Here is a 27,864-nt window from a genome sequence, read left to right on the forward strand (position 1 = left end):
GAATGAATTATAGTCACTTTCTTTCATATAAAAGCTAAGTGCAGTTTTCTTAATACCTTTCTTAAGTGTTGAGCCCCTGATAAGGAGTGTTGTAGTGACTGATTTACTACCACATGTGGCCCTGTCACTACCCTCACTTTGTCTCCCCTAACACAGCTGCCAATGAAGTCATTGGGGCATACTCCAAAAAGATCCTCATCCCTGCTCTCAATGTCCTTTACCAACCCTCACCCCAATTTCACTTCCCTTATCTCTTATCCCCCTACAATTCAACCATTAATTAGTAGATGCCCCATAACAGTTTGCAAATTAAGTCTGTGCCTATGTTGACATCTATTTAACTAATGCTCTGCCTTCATTGCCTGGCATGCTCAAGATTTCCTACACTCTTTCTGTTGGGAAAATATAGGAAAATGGTCAGGGACCCTCAGATGTTTAGAATCTTGCTGAGTATTTGCTGTAAATATCCTCAAGTGTTCCTTGTTACTACTTAATGTAATTGCATATGGGCACCCAGGTGTCCAGGGTTACGGACTTAAGTATAAAAGACTAACAGCTCTGATCCACAGTGCTTCTCAGAACTCTCAGAGAAGACACTAGGCCAGTTGTTCCTAGATCTGAATAAAACCCATTCATTTTTCTATATCCACGGCTCCCAGGACCTTTATTTTTTCTATTACCTAGCTCCCAGACCTGCGTGTGGAGGATTTGTGACCCAGTCTGTGCAACAAACTTGAGGGGTCCGTAAGCCCTAGCTTTACACTTTCATATCCAACTCTTAAATAGGAAGAAAATGTCCTCTATTCCCAGAATATCATTTTGGCTCCACTCCTTTTACTAAAGTAGCTCCCCTAATTCTATCTCCCTAGAAAGCTTTCCTTGGCTAATAGTGAGAGAGGCAATAAACTCCTGTAGGTCCCTCCTTGCCTAATATGTAACTCTCAGGTCTTGGTCCATCTATGTGTCTGTTTCTCTCTCACACACACACCCTACCACCTATGGAAGTGTCTTTAACTACAACGGAGCAGGGAGAGCAGTGAGTATATCATCTTAATATTAAGCGAGAAACAGGCTTCCTCACCCTACTCCTACTTTTTCTCCCTACAGTAGGTATGGGCACAAAGCTGGGGGAAAAACTTGGTAACAATGTCACATTCGGTGTGTCACTCTTGAGTAAACAGTAGGTACTGGTTAGTCACCACACTGGGAGAGAAAAGAAGCCAGCCTGGACAGCTCATTCATCCCCTAGGAAGCCAGTTCAAGAAATAATAGTTTTATCCACTGCTCCCATTTGAAAGGTCTTAGGGAAGGAACCAAACACCATGAAATCCCCAAAATGCAACAAGGATGCTAAAGCTCAACTTCATCATGGAATGTTACAGAAATGAAAAAGGAAAAAGTGGTCCCTGGAAGAGAATAGATGGAGATGTCAGTCCAGCTTCCTAATTCCCCAAATATGCTTGTTCATTGCCATTGTCAAGGAAATCATTTTCTATTAGATTATGTATGTTAATTAAGCTATATATTAGGAAGAATGTAACTGCCCACAGGATGATGGAACCCTAGAGTGTTTTATCAACCATTGTTTTTAAAGCTGATGCTAGAGTGTAAATAAATATTCTGGTACACTTAACTCAATGGAATACTATACAGCCGTTAAAATGATTAGGAAGACTGTGTAGAAACATGAAAATGTGTTTGGATATAATGTTAAAAAGCAGGACATGAAATTATATATCACTATGATTACAACTCTAAATACATATACATAGAGACAGATTTGAAGGAATTATGCAAAAGTGCAAACAATTCTGTTATATTTCGTAGATTCTGATTGATTTTGTTCCTATTTTTAAGCCTCTTCTAATGCTATTTTTTAAATTGTCGTCATGATTAAAAAAGGGAAAAAAAGTCTTTGCCAGAGAGCGTAAACAAAAGAAAATACAGCTACAGGAAGGCAGCCTTGAGTGCAATATTATCAAGGAAATGCGGTGGGGGGAATCCAATATCTTCTCAAAATCTCCTCCAGCCATAGTGTTTAAGATGCATGACCTGCTGAAAGGATTACAAATAATAGACAGAAATTGCCCTTATCAAGGAAATAAGGGGTGCGACATAAGAATATGAGAGTAGCTGGAGAACCTCAAAATGTCACCTTTAACCCCTATACCACACAACTACCCAGGCTTCTGGGAGAAGAAAGGCCATGAGAGATGACGAGTTCCCTGGAGTCTTGCTTTTTTGTATTATCTCCTTCTCTTGACTGGCCTGATGACTATCAAATTTTCCACAGTGGTGATGAACAGAGGTTTGGCTTAGGGGTCAGTCAATACTTGGCTCTTTGCATTCACTCACTCTTGAGGGTATGTAAGTTTAAGATGAGCTGGCAGCAAAATGTGACTGCCAAAAAACCTAATGCCATTTTAAGTTAGAAAAAAAAGAAAAGAAACAGATTGAGAGGTAATTGGAAGGTAGTCTCACCACTGCAGGAGTACATCATTCAATTCTGAGCCCCTCCACCTGCTCTTTTCAGAGGAACATCAAGAAAATAGTACACAGCCAGAGAGGAATGACCAGGGTAGGGAGGGGCCTGCAAAACATCGCCATAAAGAACGGTGCAAGGAATCAAGTCTGTTTGTTCTGGAGAAGACTTAGGGGCCCTCTGAAGGCCTGTCACAAGGCAGAGCAAACAGAAGGAGTCTGTGGTTCTTACTGTTAGGCATGCTTCAAATACCCTCTGACCCCAACTAAATAGTAAGACAGAATAGGGTGCTATGGCACTAGGTGTGAACTGATTCAAAGAGGCAGTTTCTCAGAGCCTCACCTCTGCCTCCTAGAAGTAAAGTGGGCATGGGTGGGAAGACAGCCACAGAATAGCTAAGAGTACTGTGTGTGTTATCAAATCTGTCCCAATTGGCATGAATCAGCCCTGGCACTGCTATGGTAACAGCCAAGGAAGGTTGCCCATCCATTTCACTTTGTTCTTAAAACCGCGAAGACTGATCTAGAAGTCTAGATCCAGTGCATTAATCTATAAGTACTGCCTTCATATGGGATATAAATCATAGCCAAGATCTCCAGGGAAGATCTTAAAGACAGCTGGGAAATAGGATGGACCAAAGAGCCTCTGGATCACCTAAGGTTTGGGGAACCCTTTAGGGATGGGCCCTACAAGTCTAGACTTGATTGTCTCCATCTCTAAAACGAAGACATCAGAAAAAACTTCCACAGCCCCTTTCAGCTCAGGCTTTCTAGGGGTTTCATATAATTTTTTTGCCTGGAAGCCTGAGGTCTGAGAGGAGATCTGACTGACATCTTGAAGATGATTTTAAGAAAATTAAGGGATAATGATCATAGTTGTCTTATTCACAGCTGTATCCTTAAGTTTAGTACAATACCTGGCATATAGTTGCTACTCAGTAAATATTTGTTGAATAAATGCAAAATGACTAGTTCTTATTAAACTAATGATGACAAAAGTTAAGTTAGAAGAAGGATGTTCAAACTGGTGGTTTTCTTTTTTTTCCTTCTTCCACTTTTTGGTCCAGAAAACCATTTCTTCAAATAAAATAAAACCATAAAAAAACAAGAGTAGGATGACTGGAAGAAGATATTTGCAACAGGGAAAACAGACAAGAATTAATATTTGAAATATACAAAGAATTCCTGTAAATCAACAAGAAAAATATGAGAAACTACAGTAAAAGGGGCAAAAGATAGGAACAGGAGTGTCCAGGTGGTATACACAGGTAGGGCCTAGGGCAGGCAGAAATCCCTGGCTGGTCATTTTAGGCTGACTAGCTGCCTCATCCTTTGCTTTAGTATGCTATACAAGTATTACCATTTTATACAATTTATCATTTTCTATGTGTTCTGAGATGTAAAGACAATTGGGAAGTACCGGGATAGGTAATTTACATAAAGGGAAAATGAAATGGCTAATAAGTTTAAAAAAAAAAAAAAACAACTCAGGCTTAAACATATCAAATGGAAGTGACTTGAAGCTACAGCATGATAAGCTTGATTAGACCTAAGAAATAACTTCTTGATGATGAAGGATATGAGACACTAAGACAGATGACTGAGAAAAGCTAGGCCAGCTTCTCTGGAGACATATGAGGACAGAATTTTTTTCCCAGATATGGGATGACTGAGACTGCCTTCCTCAAGAGAGACAGACAAGACAGCTTTATAAGGCATCTTTAGCTCTGCTTGCCCTGTGCCTCAATTTCCCTAATTGTAATATGCATTTCCCTAATTGTAATGTTACAAGAGGCAATACCACCAATTGTTGGTCAAGGTGGTCTAGAACTAAATCAAGGACTGTGTGGATTTAGAAAGAAGAATGTGGTCTTCTGCAGAGAACTCATTAAAAAAGATCTTTTACTGATCTCATTGAACAACTTTAATAAAAATCACTTTATTTCCTACTTCTTCAGTTGTAAAATGAAGGTGTTGTGGCTTAAATGTTTGTAAAGCACTTTCTGCTCCCAGGAGTAAAAAATAAAATAAAATAAGACTCTCTATTCTCTAATAGATGTGTGACTTTTTTCTATACTGAATACAGTGTCCCCGTTTCTCCTTCAACGAGTATAAGAAGTATAAGAGTGAGAAGTGTTTAGAGCTCTCCCTTAACCTACAGAAGGGGTAGATTATGCAATGTTAACACATTCATCCTTGAGTAAGACATGCCTCCATGGGTACCAAGGAGGGAGAGGGAGAAAATGCAGAAGTAACCTGGCTCACTACCACAGCTCTCGCTAATGAGGGCATATCTACATCTTACAGAACCAGAGAAAGTAACAGCCAGGCATCACTTAAAAGCATCATACAAATGAAATGGGGAACAAGGCCTAGGGAGGAAAAGACTTGCCTGAGGTTCCCTAGCCAGTCAGTGACCAACGTGGGACCTGGACCTGGGACTCCCAATTCTAAGTCTGGTATTCTTTCTGATAAACCATTTGCTCATCATAGCTGCTAGTTTAGAGGTAACACAACCCAGGACTTCTGGCCCAGATACACACTTCTGGCCCAGCTACACACAGCTTTCTCCACCTCCCTTTGACATCTGTGGTTGCAGGATGGGACAAAGAGGTAGTACCCATTTAAACTCTTAATTTCAGCACCAAGAACAGTGGAGAAATAAGGAATCAGCAGATCAGATCACCAACCAAAACTCTGACTGACTTGGCAGGATTGAGCAAGTTCTCAAATCAGGATCAGAGCACTCCCCCTTCTGGAGAGACAAGTACTTCCATTGCTGTCCTGCAGGAAGAGGCTAGGATGTTTGGGAGCTGGGAAGAGACGATCCTTCTAAGACTAAAGGACTCCCACTGGGCCAGTGCCTGGGAACTCTGGGAAAATAATTTTGCTTGTTAGAGGCTCAGTCTGTTGATTTAGAAAATAGGAATAACAATAACAACCTCTGCCCTTTGTGGAGATTAAGTGACATACAATGTGAATGTACTTTGCCAAAGTCATATGTGTGTGAGAAATTATATTTAATTCTAACTTTAAGCAATATTTATTGAGCATCTACTATGTGCCAGGCATTGTACTAGAAGGATACATCAGTAAATCAACAGATAAAAATCCTTGCTCCTCATGGAATTTACATTCTAGTAGGGGAGATAGACAATAAACAAAATATATAAATAAAATACATAATATGTCAGAGAGTGATAAGTGTAATGGAGAAAAACAAAGCAGAGAAGGAGGAGAGGCAGTGCAAGGTTACGATTTTAAGTAGAATGGTCAGGGAAGTCTCAAGCAGAATATAATATTTGAGCAAAGACTTGGAGGTGAGAAAGAGAGCCATGTAGATATCTGGGGAGGAGTGCTTTAGCCAGAAGGAAAGACCAGTGAAAAGGCTCTGAGAGGGGAACATGTCAGCCATATTAAAGGAACAGCAAGAAGCCAGTGTGGCTGAAGTAGTGAGAGCACAGGGGAAAGATCAGGAGATGAAGTCACAGAAGTAAGTAGGTATTGACCACACAGGGCCTCATAAGTAATAATGAGAAAGTTGTCTTTTACTCAGGAAGAAATGGTGAGTCATTGGAAAGTTTTGAGCAGAGGAGTAATATGACCTGACTCAGGTCCTGAGAGGATCCCTCAGCTACCAAGTGAAGTACAGATTGTACTTACTTTTATTATAGACCCTTTGACACTGTAATATGGCTATCATTTTGTAGCAATGCTCCTCCAGCTTTAATTAGTGACTAAATTAGGATGTGAAAGCCAATACTTCATGTCCCGAGTTCCCTTGTTCTTTTCATCCTATCTTACAGCCTTATGAAGGGGGATATAAGGAGGGGTAAGAAAATGAGATGAGGTGAAGAAAGTTAAGGTCCACAGTCCTTGGCCTTGGTCTTTACAGAGCTGCACTGTTTAATGTGGTTGCCATCAGTTACATGATTTAAAGATTTAAGATTTAAAATTCCATTTTTCAGTCACACTAGCCACAAGCATTTGAAATGCTCAACAGCCATAAATGGCTGGCTAGTGGCTACTATATTGAAAAGTGCAGACACAGAACATCTTCATCATTGCAGGAAGTTCTACCGGGCAGCACTGCTCTACAGAAACGAGAACTTTGAAAAGTGTTATAGCTGTACTACTGATCCCAGAGTGGGCCCCGGGTCAGGAGACAGAAAGTAGGGCCTAAACCCTGCTCTGGGAGGAAGGAGACAAAAAGATTCAAAGCATAGATTTCTCTTGGTCAAGAAGAAAGCTATAATTTTGTGTATGTGTGTGTTTCTTTTAAAAAATATTCTTTTCTCTACTTCCCTTTGGTGTTCCCTTATTGTTTAGTAAAATGCCCTTTGAAAATGCCAACTTGCCTCTACTGAGCTCAAGAGAGTGTGAGGAAAAAGGCTCTCATCTTTACTTAGGACAGAGAGATAAAAGGGATGAGGTTAGGGAATATAGAGATGCAGCTCCTGGGGGGCAAACTGACATACTAAAAGAGCCAAGGCTTGACCATCCCACCTTCATCTCCTGTAGATTGCTCTCCCCAAGCTATTTTCTGCTGAAACCCACAACCAGTGCCTTCCAAGTGAGGGAGGAGGACCAGCAGCATCAGCATCACCATGGATACTTGTTAAGCTTAGAGATGCTTATGCCTTACCCTTGACTAATAATTCACAGCTTGGGAGGCAGAGGTGAGGGGCTGGGATCTCCAAGCTTAACAAGCTCCTCCAGTGACTCTGGTACACATTAAAGTCTATGAATCACTGGCTTGGAGGGAGATGTGCTTTGCTTTAATGAGTGAAGTTAGGCCCTTACATGGGGTGACAGCAACTGGATCAGAAACAAAGGATAAGGATAGAGATTCAGGGGATATGAATTAATGAATATGAAAGTTAGACAGAGAAAATGAGAAACAGAGAGACTGAGAAACCTAAGAAGCAGCTACACCTCATTGAGTAGAATCTGGGAGGCCAGTCCAGTTGTCCTTTTCAACATCTTGGGACTGTCACAGGCAAGGCCCAGGAGGGTTGTTGGTTCTTCATGGAAGTACCCCTCCAACCCAACCTGCATGTACCCACAAGCCCCATATCATAGCTACCTCACAGATGTCCTTGAGGTGCTTGATGTAGTGACGCTCAGTGCTCATGATCTCATTGATGACGTTGGCCCGCATCTGGTCCCGGTTCTGTAGTGGCCGGCCCAGACAGAGGCAGTCTGAGGTGGGGTCCAGGTGCCCGTTCTGCACATCACTGGGTCCTTCCTCCACCCCATCCTCCTGGTTCACCCAGAGCTATGGAAGCAGGTAGAAGAATAATGGGTTAGCTTCCTTCTCATGAGGAGTTTCCAGCCAAGTAGAGAAAGGATAAATATTTCCAGTATTCAGAGAGCTTTCAACCAGAGCCAGACCTGGTTGTAGGGTGAGTTGCTGGCTCTGGACATGGGTCTAATTTTCTCTAGATCTCTGGTGACCTATTTATAAACTGGAGAATGGGGTATGGGGGCCTAAATCATCTCCGTGAGCCTTCTTGGCTAAGAAGTTCTCAGAAGAGGAGAAGTGACGGCAAGCAAAATTTGTTCATGCTGGAGCACATCTAGACAGCACAGCTGAATCAAAAAAAAAAAAAAAGGTTAAGGTATACATCTTGAGTGTCACATGTGGATTACTGTCAAATCACAGCACGTAAATGCCTATGAGTATGGAGACCAAAGTTGAATGCTGGAGTGGGCATCTCAAAAAAAGGACTTTCAGTGTTAATGTGCACCAAATGATATACAAATAATCATCAAAATTTGACAGTAAAATTCCTCAGACATGTAGAGATCTCTACCTCCTCAAGGTTGGTGTGGGAATGGCAGAATATTATCCCAGCATGTAATAGCAACAGCTATTAATTGAGTACTTAACATACAGCAGCCACTATGCCAGGAGCTTTCAATATGCTGCATTCAGTCCTGCTGGGAAGATACCGTTATTACCACCATTTCACAGAAGAGGAGACTGACATTCTCAGAAGTTAAGGAATTTGTCTCGCATCATAGAGTTAGGAAGCAGAGGAGCTGGGATAAAAACCAAGAAGTCTGACTCAAGGGCCTATTCTCTTGAACATTGTGTGTTAGCATCTTTGTGCCTCTGGCTCCAAGGGAAACAGGAAAAGAGAAGGAAAGAGCTTGGACCAAGGTGCGCTGAGAATTATTAGAATTGTCAAAAATGGATACAGTTGGTAAAGGTTGAGACTGTCTTTTCCAAATCAATAAGGCAGAGGGAAGCTGAAAAAACCTCCACTGGGAAGCCTAGGTGAGGTGTCTCTGGATCTTGGCTGAGTTAGCTTGAATAAAGGAGATGGCCAATTTCACCACAGTCCTAGGAAGAGAAAAAACCATGGTGGCAGGGAGAAAAAAAAGGGTGGGATCCGTAGGCAGACTGGCAAAAATCTGTCAAGGGTGATTAGCCAAGGAGAAGCTTGCCAGCTGTCTCAACAGCTTTAATCAATTCTCCATATTTCTCCTCCCTACTATGTAGCATTTTACACATTCCTACCTTAAGAGGCTGAAGATCAGCAGAAGGCAGGAGAATGCCTGGGGACCTACGCACGAGCCACAGGCAGCCCCCACTGCCTGACAGAAGGGACCTAGGCAGGAGCTGAAGGCAGCCCCCACCACCCAGAAGAAGGCAGGAGCTGCGGGCAGAACACCCTGCATAGCAGAAGGCAAGAGGACACCTGGGAACCTAGGCTGGAGCTGTGTGCAGCACTACCCACCTGGGAGAAGGCAGAAACACACCAAAAGCACCACTCTGCAAAAGGGGCCCACCACAGTCACTGCCACAGCCACTGCTGCTGCAAGGGCAGCTCAATACCACAGCAGCAAACTGTGCAGCGCCTGTGGCCCACTTGATTGCATTGATACAGGAGAGTCACGAAAGGAGACTGGAAAAACAGGAGGAAGTCTCTCTCCTCATAGCCCACTCCAGAGGAAAAGAAGCACCTGCTCTACCAGATGACCAGACATCAATGTAAAGATACCAGAAATATGAAAAAACAAGAAAATATGACACCACCAAAGGAATATAGTAATTCTCAAGTACCTGACCCCATAGAGTAGGAAACCCTTGAAATGATTGAAAAGGAATCCTGAGCAACAATCATAAGGAGACTCAGTGAGAGACTAGAAGATTCAGACAACATAATGATACAAGAAAAAAATATCCACAATATGAAGGAGGAAACTTACAAAGAAATTAGTTATGTTAAAACAAACAAACAAAAAAGAATGTAGCAGAACTCCTGGAACTGAAAGATTCACACAATGAAATAAAAACCACAATGGAGAGCTTAAGCAGCAGGTTAGAGCAAGCAGAAGATAGATTTTCAGATCTCAGAGGTGGTCTTTTCAAAATAACCCAGGTGGACCAAAAAAAAAAAAAAAAAAAGGAAAAAAACTAAAATAATGAAGAAAATCTAAGAGAACTAGCAGACAACTTTAAATGCACAAACATTCAAATCATGGGTGATGCAGAAAGGGAGGAGAAAGGAAAGAGCACTGAATAGGAAAAACCTATTCAATGAAATCATTACAGAAAACTTCCCAGGAACAGTGAGAGACATAGACTTTCAGATCAAGGAGGCTCAAAGACTCCCAAACAGATTCAAACCAAGAAGATTCTCTCCAAGACACATTATAGTCAAACTGGCAAAGCTCAAAGACAAAGAGAATCCTAAAAGCATCAAGAGAAAAGTGTTAAGTCACCCAATCAGACTAACAGCAGACTTCTCAACAGAAACTCTACAAGCCAGAAGAAAATGGGATGATATATTCAAAATACTAGAAGAAAAAGTGCCATCAAAAATAGTACACCCAGCAAGGCTATCTATCAGAAATGAGGTAGAAATAGTGTATTTCTCAGACAAACAAAAACTATGGGAGTTCACCAACACCCAACTAGTCCTGGAAGAAATCCTCACAGGAGTCCTAAATCTGGACTCTGAAAAACAATAATCACTACCATGAATACACAATAAAGAAAAAAACCCACTGGTAGAAGAAAAATGCAAAGGAGAAAGAGAAACAAACTAAATCTTACCACCTCAGAAAACCAACAAACATCAAACACAAACAATAAAAGGGGAGCAAAGGAACAAAAGATCATTGAAAACTTCAAATGAAAACCAATAAAATGCCAAGAGTAAGATAATACCTTTCAATAACAACCCTAAATGTAAATGGATTAAACTCCCCACTTAAAGATACAGACAGACAGACTGGATTAAAAAGCTAGACCCAACTCTATGCTGTCACAAAGAGACTCACCCCACCTGTAAAGACACAAACAGACTAACGGTGAAGGGATAGAAAATGATATACCATGCAAATGGGAACCAAAAATGAGCAGGAGTAGCTATTCTCATATCAGATAAAATAGACTTTAAATAAAACCATAAAAAGAGACAAAGATGGCCACTATGTAATGATAAAGAGATCTATCGAGTAAGAAGACATAACAACCATAAATATGTATGTACCCAAAACTGGTGCACCCAGATATATAAAGCAAACACTATTATACTTAAAGAAAGAGATAGACCCCAATATGATAATAGTAGGGGTCCTGAACACCCCTCTGTCAGCACTGGACAGGTCATCTAGGTAAAAAACCAATAGAGAGACACAGGATTTAAACTACACCTTAGAGCAATTGGACCTAGCAGATATCTACAGAACATTTCATCCAACAACTACAGAATACACATTCTTCTCATCAGTACATTCAGCATTCTCTGGGATAGACCACATGTTAGGTTACAAATCAAGTCTCAGCAAATTTAAAAAATCTGAAATCATTCCAAGTATTTTTCTAGACTATGACAGATTAAAACTAGAAATCAATAACAAGCAAAACTCTGGAAACTATATGAATACATGGAAATTAAACAACATGCTCCTGAATGACCTATGGGTCCAAGAAGAAAGAAAACAGGAAATCAAAAACTTTCTTGAAGCTAATGGAAATGAAGATACATCTATACAAAAACCTGTGGGATACTTCAAAAGCAGTACTAAGAGGGAAGTTTATTGCAATAAACACTTACATCAAAAGAACAGAAATATTTCAAATGAACAACCTAATGCTACACATCAAAGAACTAGAAAAATAAGAACAATCCAATTCCAAAATTAGTAGATGGAAATAAGCAAGATCAGAGCAGAACTAAATAAAATAGAGACCCCCAAAATGATACAAAAGACTAATGAAACAAAAATTTGTTTTTAAGATAAGCAAAATGGACACATCATTAGCTATACAAACTCAAAAAAGAGCAGAAAAGAACTAAATAACAAAAAATCAGAAATGAAAAAGGAAACATTACGACCAATACCACAGAAACACAAAGAATCATTAAAGACTATTATAAACAACTATACACCAACAAATTTGAAAATACAGAGGAAATAGATAAATTTCTGTACATATACAAACTACCAAGACTGAACCAAGAAGTCATATAAAACCTGAACAGACCAATAACAAGCAATGAGACTAAAGCATTAATCAGCAGTCTCCCAACAAAGAAAGACCCATGACTGGACGGCTTTACTGCTAAATTCTACCAGACCTTTAAGGAAGAACTAATATCAATTCTCTTCAAACTATTCCAAGAACCTGAAACACAGACCATTCTCCCAAACCCATTCTATGAGGCCAGCATCACCCTGACACCAAAACCAAAGACACAAGAAAAAAAGAAAACTACATGCTAATATCTCTGATGAACATAGATGCAAAAGTCCTCAACAAAATATTAGCAATCAGAATACAGCAAGACATCAAAAAAATTACACACCATGATCAAGTGGGATTTATCCCAGGTATACAAAAATGGTTCAACATACACAAGCCAATAAATGTGATACATCTCACCAACAAAATCAAGGACAAAAAACATATGATTATCTCAATAGATGTAGAAAAAGCATTTGACAAAATACGACATCAGTTCAGGATAAAGACCCTCAGCAAATTAGGTACAGAAGGAAAGTATCTCAATACAATAAAAGCAATATATGACAAACTCACTTCCAATAAGATCCTGAGTAGGAAAATGCTGAAAGCTTTTCCCTTAAGAACAGGAACAAGACGAAGATGCCCACTCTCAACACTCCTATTTAACATAGTATTGGAAGTATTAGCCAGAGCAATTAGGCAAGAGAGAAAAATAAGGGGCATCCAGATTAGAAAAGATGGAAGTCAAACTGTCCCTGTTTGCAAATGACATGATCCTATATACAGAAAAACCTAAAGACTTAACAAAAAACTCTTAGAGTTGATAAACTATCTTAGTAAGGTTACAGGATACAAAATCAACACAAAAAAATCAGTAGTAGTTTTATACTCTAATAACGAACTAGCAGAAAAAGAAATCAAGAAAGCAAGCCCATTTACAATAGTCACCAAAAAACATAAAATACCTAGGAATCAATTTAACCAAGGAAGTGAAAGAGCTCTACAATGAGAACTACGAAACACTGTTGAAAGAAATTGAAGAGGACACAAAAAGGTGGAAAGACATTCCATGCCCTTGGATTGGAAGAATTAACATTGTGAAAATTTCCATACTACCCAAAATGATCTATAGATTCAATGCAATCCTGATCAAAATACCAATGACATTCTTCACAGAAAAAAAAAAAAAAATCCTAACAATCACATGGAACAACAAAAGACCTGAAATAGCCAAAGCAATCCTAAGGGGGGGGGGGGGAAATGAAGCCTGAGGCATAACACTACCTGACTTCAAATTATAGTTCAAAGCTATAGCAACCAAAACGGCATGATGCATGATACCAGCATAAAAACAGACATACTCCATACTCAGACCAATTTAACAGAACAGAGAACCCAGAAATCAATCCACATACTTAAAACCAATTGATCTTTGACAAGGGCAACAGGAACATACATTGGGGAAAGGATGGTCTCTTCAATAGTCATCCTGGGAAAACTGGACATTCATATGTAAAAGAATCAAACTAGACCTGTAATTCCTCTTTGCCCTAAACCAAAATCAACTCAAAATGGATTAAAGACTTATATGTAAGAAAAGAAACTATAAAACTACTGAAAGAAAATATAGGGGAAACAATTCAGGAAGTAGGACTGGGCAAAGACTTTATGAATAAGATCCCAAAAGTACAGGCAACAAAAGAAATAGACAAAAGGGATTATATCAAACTAAAAAGCTTCTGCACAGCAAAGGAAACAATCAACAGTGTGAAAAGACAACCTACAGAATGGGAGAAAATATTTGCAAACTACACATCTGACACAGGATTAATATCCAGAATATACAAAGAACTCAAACAACTTTACAGCAAAAAACCCAAATAATCCAATTAAAAAATGGGCAAAGGACCTGAATAGACATTTCTCAAAGTAAGACATACAAATGGCCAACAGGTATATGAAAAAATGCTCACCACCATTAATCATCAAGCAAACGCAAATCAAAACCACTTTGAGATATCACCTTACCCCAATCAGACTGGCTATTATAAAAAAGACAGAGAATAACAAATGCTGGTGAGGATGTGGAGAAAGGGGAACCCTCTCACACTGTTGGTGGGATTGCAAATTTGTTTTAGTTACTGCTAAATAATACACTGTATGGCTACAAGAATATCGGGAAGCCTTACATGCAATTTCACTCAAAAATTCAAGAAATGATGTTCAAATTAGTATGGACATGTTATTTGGGGAAGAAGATTTTATAACACCTCAGGCACAGGCTTTACTTTCTCAACAAGTACTTGACCAAACAACTCGTGCAGCCATAAAGGCTTGAAACAAAATTCCTGAAACAAATACTCCCACTAAATCTTTCATTACGATTAGACAGGGTCCCACTGAGCCTTATATAGATTTTATTAATCGTCTCCAAGACGCCATAACTAGACAAACTGACAATGCTCAGGGAACCCAAGTACTTTCACTACAATTAGCTTTTGACAATGCTAATGAAGATTGCCAAAAGGTCCTCTTTCCAATGAAAAATAAAAGTTCCACTCTTGCTTATATGATTAGAGCCTGACAAAATGTGGGAACTGAAACCTATAAAGCCCAAGTTCTTGCTGTGGCTCTCCAATCTAAAAAAACGTTTTAAATGTGGAAAGGATGGTCATTTTCAAAAGGATTGCAAAGAAGAAAAAATGGAACAAACTAAACCAAAACAAAAATGTCCTAAATGTAAAAAAGGATTCCATTGGCCAAGTCAATGCAGATCTAAATTTGATATAGAAGGCAATCCTATTTTGGGAAACGAGCAAGAGGGGGCCCACTCCCATGCCACAATAAACAAGAGGAGTCAAATTCCCAATGCTCAGGTACAAGTCTGGACTCCTCCCCAGGACAATTTTCCTCCCCCAGACTTCAAATAAATGATCAGACAATTGTTAATTTGACCTTAACAAAAGATGTTATCTTAGATGAAGCAGGACAAGTAAAATTAGGCACAACAAATTTCTCTGGTCCATTACCTTTCAATGCCCCTGGTATTATACTGGGCAATCCAAAATACTCTATAAATGGCATACAAATTATTTCAGAACTAATTCCACCTAATAACCTGGGACCAATTCATGTTATGATAACTAGTTCAGGACATCATGTAATTCCTAAACGTTCTCAAATAGCTCAACTTGTTCTCTTGTCCTCTTTGTTTCCTGAAACAAAATCTAAACTTCAACCTGTTGCTTCTCCTGATGCATTTTGGATACAAAGATTAGATAATGCTCAGCCACTGTTGACATTATCTGTTGAACAAAAGTTAATTACAGGATTGGAAGATTCGGGGGCTGACGTTACTGTAATTGCTAAAAAGGATTGGAATCCATTATGGAAAATAACTTCTTCACCAATTGAACTTACTGGATTAGGCGGGTCCAAAATCCCTTATCAAAGTAAAAATCTTTTGTTGTATATGGGCCCCGAGGGACAAACTGCCTCCATTATGCCTTATGTTCTAGAATCGAGACCTCCTTACTCAGTGGGATGTTTATATTGGGACATTTCCTTCAAATTTATCATGATGGCCACTGCCTCACTCCCACCACTCAAACTACAATGGACCCCTGGTCCTCGGGTTTGCGTGGAGCAGTGGCCTCTTAAAGGGGAGAAATTAAATCAAGCTACTTTACTTGTCAAACAACAGTTACAATTGGGACATTTAGAGCCATCACATAGTCCCTGGAATACTCCTATATTTTGCATTCCTAAAAAGTCAGGAAAATGGAGATTATTACATGATTCAAGAAAAATTAATGCCCACATTCTTCCCATGGGGGCACTACAGCCTGGGCTCCCTAATCCAGCCCTCATTCCTAACAATTATCATCTAATTATCATAGATCTAAAAGATTGCTTTTTTACCATACATTTACACCCAGAAGACAAAGAAAAGTTTGCCTTCACCCTTCCTAGCATTAATGCAGGAGCACCTGCTCAAAGATATCAATGGAATGTTCTCCCTCAAGGAATGATTAATAGCCCTACTATTTGTCAAGACTTCGTGGATCAAGCTATTCAACCCACTTGTGAAAAGTTTCCAACTGCTCTTATTTATCATTATATGGATGATATTCTTATTGCTCATGACAATCCAGAACTGTTATCACAAATTTATTTACATTTAATCAAACAAGTTAATATTGCTGGTTTACAAATAGCTCCATATAAAAGTCAAAAAAAAGGAGCCTTGGAAATGCCTTGGTTTTTTGATCACTCAGAGAAACATACAACCACAAAATATAGCTTTTCATATTCAGCAGCCTTTTACTCTAAATGATTTACAAAAATTACTTGACCATATTATTAAATGGCTCCATCCTTCCATGGGTATTCCTACTTATCAATTACAACATTTGTTTAATACCTTAAAGGGAGACCCTGATTTGTCTCCCCCTCGTTATTTATCTGAAGAAGCAAAATTAGAATTAAAACAGATTGAGTCCTTTTAACATTCCAGACAATTAACATGCATTGTTAAATCTCAAGCCATTCATTTCATTATTTTAAATACCCCACATAGTCCCAATTTCTTCCTCACATAGGAGTCATTGAATGGATTTTCTTACCCCATCAACAAAAAAAGAAACTATATAGTAAATTAGAACAACGTATTCATTTACTCACTAGAGGAAGACACCATTGTCAAGTACTTTCTGGGTATGATCCTGATATTCTCAACCCTGGTCTTTCTAAAACTGATTTTTGCACTTCCTTTGAACAATCAGAGTCTTTGCAGATAACTATGGCTGATTTTGCTGGTAAGGTACAGTTCTCATTGCCCCATGATAAAATCTTACAAGGACTTCAATTATTGCCTATACAATTAAATCCTGCTTAGCCCCTGCTCCTCTCCCTCAAGCACTAACTGTGTTTATTGACAGTTCCAGCAGATCAGGAAAGGGATCTATAACATGGCAGGAACAGGGAATCTGGAAACATTTTGTTACTATTCATCATAAGTCCACCCAAAGGGCTGAATTGGCTGCTGCTATTGCAGCTTTACAACATTTTTCCACTCAGCCACTTAATTTAGTGGCTGACACTGCCTATGTAGTTGAGGCCTTACAAGTTATTCAAGATGCATCTATCCATGAGGGAAATGGTTTTCTTTTATTTGAAATGTTTCAACATTTACAAAAACTTACTCAAAAAAGATATCATCCTTTCTATGTAACTCACATATGTTCTCATTCTGTTCTCCCTGGCCTTTTATCAACTGGAAATGATATGGCTGATCACTTTGTTATGTATAATAATGTTCTACAAAAGGCTATTGGTTCTCATCAGTTTTTTCATAAAGGTGCATGAGCTTTGGCTAACATGCATCAGCTCTCTTACAGACAAGCTCAAGACATTGTGCTTGTCCCAATTGTCAAAGGTTTTCTAAATCTAATTTCCCGGGAGGAGTTAATCCTCAAAGAATAAAAAGTAATGAAATTTGGCAAATGGATGTCACTCATTATGCCCCTTTGGATGTCTTAAATATTTACATGTTGTTATTGATACTTACTCTGGTCTTATTCATGCTACTGTCCAAACAGGAGAAACTGTTAAAAATGTTAAAAAAAACATTGTCTTTCTGTCTTTGTCACCATGGGAATTCCAAGTCAGAGTAAAATAGATAATGGACAAGCATACACCTCCAAAGTCTTTCAATTATTCTGTGACAACTGGAACATTAAACATGTCACAGGAATTTCATATAACCCCATTGGCCAGACATTGTTGAAAGAGCTAATGGCCTTCTTAAATCTCAATTAAATAAACAAAGGAGGGGTAATATAGATATAGGAATGGCCCCTCCTGAAAAGATCTTTAAGGCTCTGTTTACACTAAATTTTTTTCAACTGAAATTCTCAAAAATTAACTGCCACAGAATGACACTTTATCCCTCCTGAAAAGAAACCTAAACCCTTGGTTTTATACCACCACCTGCCAACAGGACCACAATGTGGGGAAGAGGGTGTGCTTCCACTCTGTCACCCACAGGCCCACTGTGGATCCCTGCTAGGGCTGTCAAACCATATCACATGGAACCCCAGACCAAACAAAGAATCAAATCTGACCCCAGAGTTTCAACACCTCATCATCACACCTCAATTCATCCCACTGGGAATGGTACACATCAGACCACCCGTGATGATGATGCCAACAACCACCGCTACTCCAACCTACATCAACCTGCCAGTAATGACAACAAGCTCCAAACCAACCTGGGTTTGATGAAAATGTCTCATTAGTCAAACAGAAGCCCCAATTCAAAGAACAGGCACTCCTCCAACACTGGAAAATTTGTTTCTGGCCATCCTTTCTCATGTAACTATTAACTCAAGAGGATCTAAGGCAATATTAGTCTTGTTAACTTTTTCTATGCTTTTTTTCCTCAATTGTAAGTACTCATGTTTATTGGACAGACACATATACTGAATCCTCCTATTTTTGATCTGCTTACCTGGGTGGATCATGAGCCGCCTCTCTCATGTAATGATAGTGCTCACACGGGAGGAATCGGGCTCCCTCCCTCAGGCCCTCTTGAAGAATGTGGACAATCCTGCTATAATTTAGGATACAATGCAGGATGGCATAAACTTGCCCATGATTGGTATTTCCTCACTGACAAATTGCCCATTTGTATTACACCTAATTGGACAAATAATAATTTATGTATTCCTTTCTCTCCTCAATGTTATATGAATTATATAATAAAAAATCCATATCGACTTTTAGCATTAAAACATCAACTTTTTATTTCAACTGCTGGAGTTCCAGGAGTTTTCATAATGGAAAATATCATCCTAAGCCTAATATTCCTATCTGTTCCCATCGCTGGATTTCCATAGAAGACGGTGGAGATTTAAACTGGGTCTCTTGCCATTCCATTAATTTTCCAAAAAGACATTACTTAATAATATTACATTGGAAAATTGGGGACCACAAAATTTAGTACTTCATTCCAACACTACTTGGAATTATGCTCTTCCTTTTAATTATTTTGGATCCCCTTATAGTTGGAGTCTAGGTTTGCTGGTCCAATTTTAAGATTAAGATATAATTCTTATTACTCTCCCCTTAAAAGACAATTTGGTGTCTTGCTATCCCATTTTTCCCTCACATAGTTAGACAAATTACAAACTTTAAATTAAGAAGGATAGCACAAGATAATGTTGGTTTAGTTATTATTTGTACCTCTCGTCCTTACATATTTGCTATGTTATCTACAAATTTCTCTTCCTCCTTTACTTCTGAATTTAACATCACTCTCCTGTCTAATTTTACTTGGTTTACTCCTTGCATTACTCATTTTAATATTACTACTCTTAATATATCTTATGTTTTTATACTAAAACGGAGAGCAGAAGCTTGGTTACCTGTTAACCTCACATGACAATGGATGGGAAATTCTGCCCTGGAGCAAATCACCTCTGCTCTAGAGCAAGTTCTCACTAAGAGATTCTTGGGCATTCTCATAGCCTCCATAATAGCTGTAACAGCTGTTGCTACCACAGCAGCTACTGCAGTTGTGGCTTTAACTCATTCTATTCAAACAGTACAGACAATGAATGATTATTTTCAAAATGTAACTTCTGAGTTCTCATCTCAAACTAAAATTGACCAACAAATTTTACAAAGATTAGATGCCTTAGAGGCAGCTGTAACCTGGATTGGTGAACACCAACAAGCTCTTTGGACTCAAAGCCAACTTAATTGTGATGCAGGATATTACTCCATGTGTATAACTCCTATTCCTTTTAATTTCTCCACTGCATGGAAGGATGTACAAAGACTATTACATGGAGCTTTTCATTCTGATTTACATGGAGATATTCAATACTTGATAATTAAACTTCAACAACAAATGACACAGCTTCAAGAAGAAGCTCAAAAGATTACTATTAATCATTTAAATGATTTGGTCCATTGGCTTAATGCCACCCGGTGGTTTTCCAGTTTAAACATAAGAATTTGGATTATTGCTGGAATTAGTGTCTTACATATCTTGTGTTTTCTTATAGTGATTAAACTGTTAAGTTCCATGTTCCAATGGACTCATTAAGCTGAATGCTGACTCTTCTTCATCAGGACGTCCTTGACTCAAACTCCATTGATTCCAACTCCTTGACAGCTTTCAATTTTTTTAATAAATAAATAAGGGGGAAATGTGGAGGGTTAGAAATCTTGGTTCTCATTTGATTTTAGAAGAGGGTTTTTAGGTAAATGCATGTATGGGGCAAAAGCCCTCGGGTAGGAGACCACAGTCTACAGATACAGGGAAAAAGCCCATTTAATCAATTTCTAACTAAATAATGTTGATTCTCATTTGATTTTTAGGATAGGGTTTTTAGGTAAATACATATATGGGACAAAAGCCCTTGAGTAGGGGGCCACAGCCCTTAGATAGCTGGGCTACAGCACATCTAATCAACTCTGATCACTGCTTAGGTATGGGATTGTATACTTCAATGATTTTATAGCTAACAGGTGTTTGTCATACCAATCCTGTTAAGAGATTTTAAGAATTGCTGAAGGAAAAGATGTGAAAAAAAATATTTGCTAGGGGCAAATATTGTTTGTTGGGGGAAACTTTAGAGATAATTGTACTTAGAATTTATCATAAGAATGTAACTTTTGCTCAAGGAGAGGTTACACTTTAGATAATGAGCCAGTTTGACCAACTTAGCTCTTCAGTAATTGTACTTTGGAATGTCACATTGTTAATTTTACTGATGTTACTAGTTTCCATTGTTAAGCTATACTTAGCCATGGATACCTTTTGTAACACTGCCCATGTCCTTGTGTCCCTTTGTAATGACTGAATCAACTGAATTTTCTTTTGAAACTTCCTTGTCTTTACAATAAAAAACAGAAGCTAACTTTGAATGGGGGCTGCTGCACCCAGTTTGCTCCTTCTAACAGAGGAGTTGCTGGGGTACAGCCCCTCCGGGCTTCTCATCACATTCACGGTGCTTTGAATAATCCTTTTGTGCATCTCCATTACACAGAGAGAAGTGTAACATAAATTAGTGTAGTCATTATGGAAAACAGTATGGAGTTTCCTCAAACAACTACAGATTTAACTGCCATATGATCCAGCAATCCTACTGCTGGGTATATACTCAAAGGAATGGAAATCATCATGTTGAAGGGATGCCTGCATTCCCGTATTTATCACAGCTATATTTACAATACCTAAGAGTTGGAACCAACAGAAATGTCCATCAATGGACGAGCGGAGAAAGAAAATGTGGTATAATACACAACAGAATACTACTCTGCCATGAAAAGGTATGAAATTCTGCCATTTGCAGCAACATAGATAACCTTAGAGAAAATTATGTTAAGTGAAATAAGCCAAGCACAGAAAGAGAAACACCACATGTCCTCAGTCATAAGTAGGAACTAAAAACAAAAAACAAAACAAACAGACAAAAAACAAAAAGAAAGAGAGATACAACAATCACAATAATTCATTGAACTTTCAGAAGGATAGAACAGAAGTGAAGCCACCAGAAGTGGGAAAAGGGGAGCTATAGGGGTGTTTAGCAAGAAATTGGTAGAAGGCCACAAAAAATGATTCCATTCTGTAATGACAGATATAGTAATTACCCTGATTTTGGGATCACGTATTCCACGCAGGTATTGATATTCAATGCTGTACCTCACAAATACATACAATTAATTATGTTGCAATTAAAAATAAAATAAGTAAGTAAATAAATAAATAAATAAATATCCCAGATGACACCTTGATTTGGACTTCTAGCCTTCAGAACTGTGATGAAATAAATTTTTGTTGTTTAAGCCATGCCAAAAAAAAAAAAGAAAGAAAGAAAGAAAGAAAAAGAAAAAAGAAGCTGAGATCAAGCAATTTAGATGCATTATTTTTTCCACATTAGAAAACTCTATTGGTGGTTTATCATAAAGGAACAAAGGCTTTAGGATGGAGCTAGAGGGACAGTAGTTACTTCTCAACTCTGTATTCTTCTTTTTCCCTATCCCTCATAGGTGATGGGGCTGGGCATATTTACCACCCAGTGAGCCTAGAGATGTCACCAGCATATATTCCAGTTATTAGCCACAGGCCAAAGCAAGTAGAGCTCTGTTTTAATGTATTTTGCATACACTACCAAATTTGCAAAATTTATCTCCACCCAGAACCTATCACCCTCTGCAAATGCTCTATTGGAAATCTCTTTCCAGCTTTTTTAAAGGTCAGCTTTGTGTCTTCCATATGCTAACAGCTGCTTTTTAATATAATCAACAGAAAATATGAGGGATGATTATTCAAAGGAAAGGACCTGGTGAAAAAAGTGATTCAAAGGCATTAAAGCAAACATCTCATACACATGATGCTGTCTGTTTGTAACAACAAAAACCTCTTTCTCTAATAATCCATTACCTTTTCCCTGCTTCTCCCAAAGCAAGCTAGCTTTGTCCTGCTATGAAAAGGGTACCACTGGCAGGTCTTTAAGAGATAAAAACCATTTCTTTTCTTCTTGGGAATTTAAGACAAGTCAAGTCAAAATGTTGGCTTTTGGATGGCTAGAATAAGATGAATATTTGAAATAGTTCTAGTGGGAAGCAGCATAGGATATAAGGGAGAAGGAGAGAAATGAAGGCTGGAACAAAACCAGACATAGGTTCAAGCCATACTCCATAGCATTGTAGTTCCAAAGGACAATGGAAGGGAAGGAAGGCAATTGCAACTAACTGGAAACAGATCCCTTACAAAGAATTTGATAAAGTCTCTTCTGGCTAGAACTAAAGGCCTGGTGGTAGGACCTTTCATAAAGAGCTTCCGAGACAATAACACCTTTATCTACTCCACTGCAATAACCCCAGAAGCCTACTCCTTAGATTAATATGCTGTTTTCATCCAAAAGAACTATTGGCAGATTCATTTATTCATTAAATCTATGTCAAGTGCCTACAATGTATCAGATACTGAGGATACATCAGTGAACAAATCACTGTTCTTTGTGGAGCTAACATTCAAGGGAAGATGCTTCTTAGCATAGAAAAAGGTGCCACATAAGACCCAATTACTGTGGTCTTGATACAAGGGTCCCACAAAAGATCCCCTGGGCCAAGTGATATGACTTTCTGGTCTAACCTCTAAGTCCCCTGTTATTGATGCTCTTGAGAGCTTCCCCGTTCTGTGTAGATGAAGGTCCAGGACTGCTCTCATGTCAGAGTGCACTGACACAGTTCAGCCCATGAGTTTACCTTCCTGGGGTGGAATTTCAGCTCAGGGCATCATATCAACCCTGACCAACAAGTTGTGCAGGCTAATGTGTACCTTTTCACAGGTGTTCTTCATTGATGCTGCAATTAGCACACATAGACTCCTGGGGGATAAGTAAGAAGAAGACAATGCCTGAAACCTGCCAGGTTGGGAGGATTTCCTGGAAGCCCTCTCTGAGTACTTCAAGGCTAGTTTCCCCAGCCTTCATTGAACTCTGAAGCAAGGCTGAGTTAATGAGGTTCAATTTAACAAATATCTGCTTTGGATCTATTCCATGCCTAAACTAACCATTAACTATGAGAGACACACAGGTGAGCTCAACAACTGACTCTTCTCTCCTCCTTCTGAAACAAGGAGTGCTTTCTAAATCAGAGACAGTCCGTAGTTCTCATCTCTTCCTTTTCCATTCCCACTGTCATTACCCTCATCCCTTTATACCTGGACAAACCCCTGGGTAATCCCCCAGTTCCAATCCCTCCCACACACCACTATCAAACCAATTTCCTTGACTATCCCTTTTATTGGCCAAAATCCTCAATAGTTCTCCACTGATTATAAAGCAAGTCCACATTCCTCAGCCTAGCATTCAAATATTACTATAATCTGACTCAAATCTTTATTTCCATCCTTACCTCCCACTACTCCCTTTAGGAATACTGGGCTCCCGCCAGACTGGTCTACTTTCTATCCAAAAATATTCCCATCTATCTCCTTTAATCCCATGCTGGAACATAGAAATAATATTTTCCAGAGGCTTTCAACTACTTCAGCAACAATGACCCAATCAATGACCCAATCTCTCAACTTCCTGATGAAGAAACTGATGCCCACAAAGAAGGCCAGAGAGTTAGTGACGTGCCCATATCTTTGATATGCCTTTTTATTTTGTGACTTCCATTTTTTTCTGCTTTTTAAATTATACAGTTGATATAGAAACAATTTTTCCTTGTAAAAAGTCAAAATATAAAAATAAAAGAAGGTTCAAATTATTAAAATAAGGGATGAAAGAGAAAGTATTACCACCAATCTTACAGAAATAAGGAGTAAAAGGGAATAACATGAACAATCATATGACAACAAATAAGACAACCTGATGAAATGAACAAATTCCTAGAAAGACACAAAATATGCTAAAAGAAATAGAAAGTCTGAGTAGACCTGTAACAATTAAAGAGACTGAATAAATAATCAAAACCTTCCCACATGGGGGGAAAAACCCAGGACCAGATAGCTTCACTGTGAATTCTACCAAACATTTAAAGAAGAATTAATATCAATCTTTCACAAACTCCTATGAAAAAAGAAATGCAGATATCGTCAACAAAATACTAGCAAACCAAATCCAACAACATATAAAAAAAAAAGTATCCACCTTACCAGATGGGATTCATCCCAGGAATGCTACATTGGTTCAACATATAAAAATCAATCAATGTAAATTATACCACATTAATAAAATAAAGGTTACAAAACCCCACATGGTCATCTTAACAGACACAGGAAAAGCATTTGATGGAAAGACTTAATGCTTTCATCCTACAATCAAAAACAAAACAAGGACATCTGCTCTTATCACTTCTACTCAACATTGTGCTGGAGGTTCTAGTCAGAGCATTTGGACAAGAAAAAGAAATGAAAGGCATTCAGATTGGAAAGAAGTAACACTATCTCCAGTCGCAGATCATATAATCTTATATATAGAAAATCCCAAGGAATCCACCAAAAAAACCCCACCCTGTTGTAACTAATAAATGGGTTTAGCAATGTTGCAGGATATAAAATCAATATACAAAACTTAATTGTATTTCTACATACGAGCAATGAATAATCTGAAAGTGAAATTAAGAAGAAAATTGCATTTAAATAGCATGAGAAAGAATAAAGTACTTAGGAATAAATTTAACAAAAGAACTGTAAGACTTGCACACTGAAAACTGTAAAACATTGTTAAAAGAAAATAAAGATGACCTAACTAAATAGAAAGACCTCTTGTGTTCATGGACTGAAGACTTGATACTACTAAGATGGCAATATTCCCTATAGTGATTCGAATTCAACACAATCCCTATCAAAATCCCAGCTGGCGTCTTTGCAGATATTGACAAGCTGATCTTAAAATTCATATGGAAATTCAAGGGATCCAGAATAACCAAAACAATTTTGAAAAAGAAGAACGAAGTTGAATAAAAATCACACTTCCTGATTTCAAAACTTACTACAAACCTACAGTAACCAAGGAAGTGTAGTCCTGGCACAAGAATAGACATAAAAATCAGTAAAATAGAATTGAGAATCCAAAAATATACCCTACATTTATGCTGAATTGATTTTTGTCAAAGGTGCCAAGACAATTTAATGGGGAAAGTACACTTTTTTCAACAAATGGTGCTGGAACAACTGGATATCCACATGCAAAAGAATAAACTTTGACCCCTACCTCACACTATATACAAAAATTAACTCAAAATGGATTAAAGACCTAAATGTAAGAGCTGAAATTATAAAACTCTTCAAAGAAAACATAGAGGAAAATATTCGTGACCTTAGATTAGGCAATAGTTTCTTAGATATGACATCTAAAGCACAAACAACCAAGCAAAAATAAATAAATTGGACTTCATCAAAATTAAAAATGTTTGTGCTACAAATTATACCTCCAAGAAAGTGAAAAGACAACCCACAGAGTGGGCAAAAACATTTATATAACATATATCTGATAAGGATGTAGAATTCAGAATATATAGAACTCAACAGAAGACAAATAACCCACTTAAAATGGGTGCATCTGAATTGACATTTCTCCAAAGAAGATATAAATGGCCAGTAAACACATGAAAAGATGTTCAACATAATTAGCCATCAGGGAAATGCAAGTCAAAGCCACAACAGATAAAGCATCCACTAGGATACTATAATAATTTTTAAAAGTCAATATCAAGTGCTAACGAGAATGTGGAGAAATTGGAATCCTCACATGCTGCTGGTGGAAATGTAAAATGGTGCAGCCACTGTGGAAAACATTTTGGCAGTTCCTCAATAAGTTAAACATATATTTATCATATGATCCAGCAATTTCACTCCTAGGTTTATACTCAAGAGAAATGAAAATGTGTTCACACAAAAACTTGTACACAGATGTTCAAAGCATTATTTACAACAGCCCAAAAGTGGAAACAACACAGACATTCATCAACTGATGAATGGAGAAATGAAAATGTGATATATCTGTACAATAGAATAATATTCAGCAATACAAAGGAATGAAGTACTAATACATATTACAACATGAATGAACCTCAAAAACAGTATGCTAAGTAAAAGAAGCCAGACACAAAATACCACATATATTGTATGATTCCATTTATATGAAATGTCCAGAACAGACAAATCCATAAAGACAGAAAACAGATTAGTGGTTGCCAGAAGCTGGGTTGCAGGGGGATGGGTGGATGTTAGTCAAAGTGTACAAAGTTTCAGTTACACAGGAGAAACAAGTTATGGAGATCTATTGTACAGCATGGTGACTATAGATAATAATAACATACTGTATACTAGAAATTGCCAAGGGAGTAGATTTTAAATGTTCTCATTCAAAAAAGTGATAAGTATGTGAGGTGATGGTTATATTAATTTAATCATTCAACAATGTATATGTATATCAAAACATGACATTGTACCCTATAAATATATACAATTTTTATTTATCAATAAAAAATAATTTAGAATAAATAAATAAATAAATAAATAAAAAATGCTTATTCTTCTGAAAAAAAAATTAAAAAAAACAAAATGTTCTGGAATTAGATAGTGGTGATGGTTGCACAATTTTGTGACTACTGTACACTTTAAAATGGTAAATTTTATGGTAGGCAAATCTCTATAAAAATAAATAAATTAAAAATTGAAACAGTCCAGATAAGGTGAAATTTCCCCTTTGACTGCTCCCCAACTGCTTTGATTTCAACATTTGTCTCCTCCAAACCTCATGTTGAAGCTTAATGCCCAATGTAATAATACTGACAGGTGGGGCATTTAAGAGGTGACTGGGTGATTGAATGAATCAATCCATTCATGTATTAATGGTTTAATAGATTAATGTGTTAATAGGAATAGGTTGGTTATCATGGGAGTGAGTCTGTTATAAAAGCCAGTTTGGCATACTCTTGTCCTCTTGCTATGTGATGCCCTGCTCAGCCTCAGGACTCTGCAGAGAGTTTCCACCAGCAAGAAGGCCCTTTCCAGAAGCCAACCAGATGACAGCACCATGCTCTTAGACTTCTCAGCCTCCCAAACAGTGGGCCAAATAAATTTATTTTATTTATATATTACCCAGTCTCAGGTATTCAATTATAGCAACAGAAAACACCTCTTCTGAGGAAACCATAGTTATGGGTTTTGTATGTAATCTTTGCCAATCTTTTTCCTTGCATTTATATACCTATATGTATTCTCCAGCACACTCGCCATTGTTCCGTATGTTAAATTGATGCTCATTCAGTCTTTGGTACACACTCCTCAACATTTTTAGTAGCTGCTACCCCTAAATGGATTGGTAGTTCTAAATGGAGAGGTGCCATAACATCCATCCAGTAGC

General features: G+C 38.1%; 1 protein-coding gene across 2 annotated transcripts in view; it reads right to left on the reverse strand.

Moving 5' to 3' along the window:
- The window catches only part of ARHGEF9 (Cdc42 guanine nucleotide exchange factor 9), a 147,627-nt gene that overhangs the window by 73,421 nt on the left and 46,342 nt on the right, over positions 1-27,864 (reverse strand). For both annotated transcript variants that reach the window (XM_063083176.1, XM_063083177.1), the window contains one exon: positions 7,568-7,759. In XM_063083176.1, the coding sequence (XP_062939246.1) occupies positions 7,568-7,759 (192 nt within the window). The remainder of the gene's footprint in view (positions 1-7,567; positions 7,760-27,864) is intronic.

The sequence above is a fragment of the Cynocephalus volans genome, chromosome X (genome assembly GCF_027409185.1).
Source record: "Cynocephalus volans isolate mCynVol1 chromosome X, mCynVol1.pri, whole genome shotgun sequence".
NCBI classification, from domain to species: domain Eukaryota; kingdom Metazoa; phylum Chordata; class Mammalia; order Dermoptera; family Cynocephalidae; genus Cynocephalus; species Cynocephalus volans.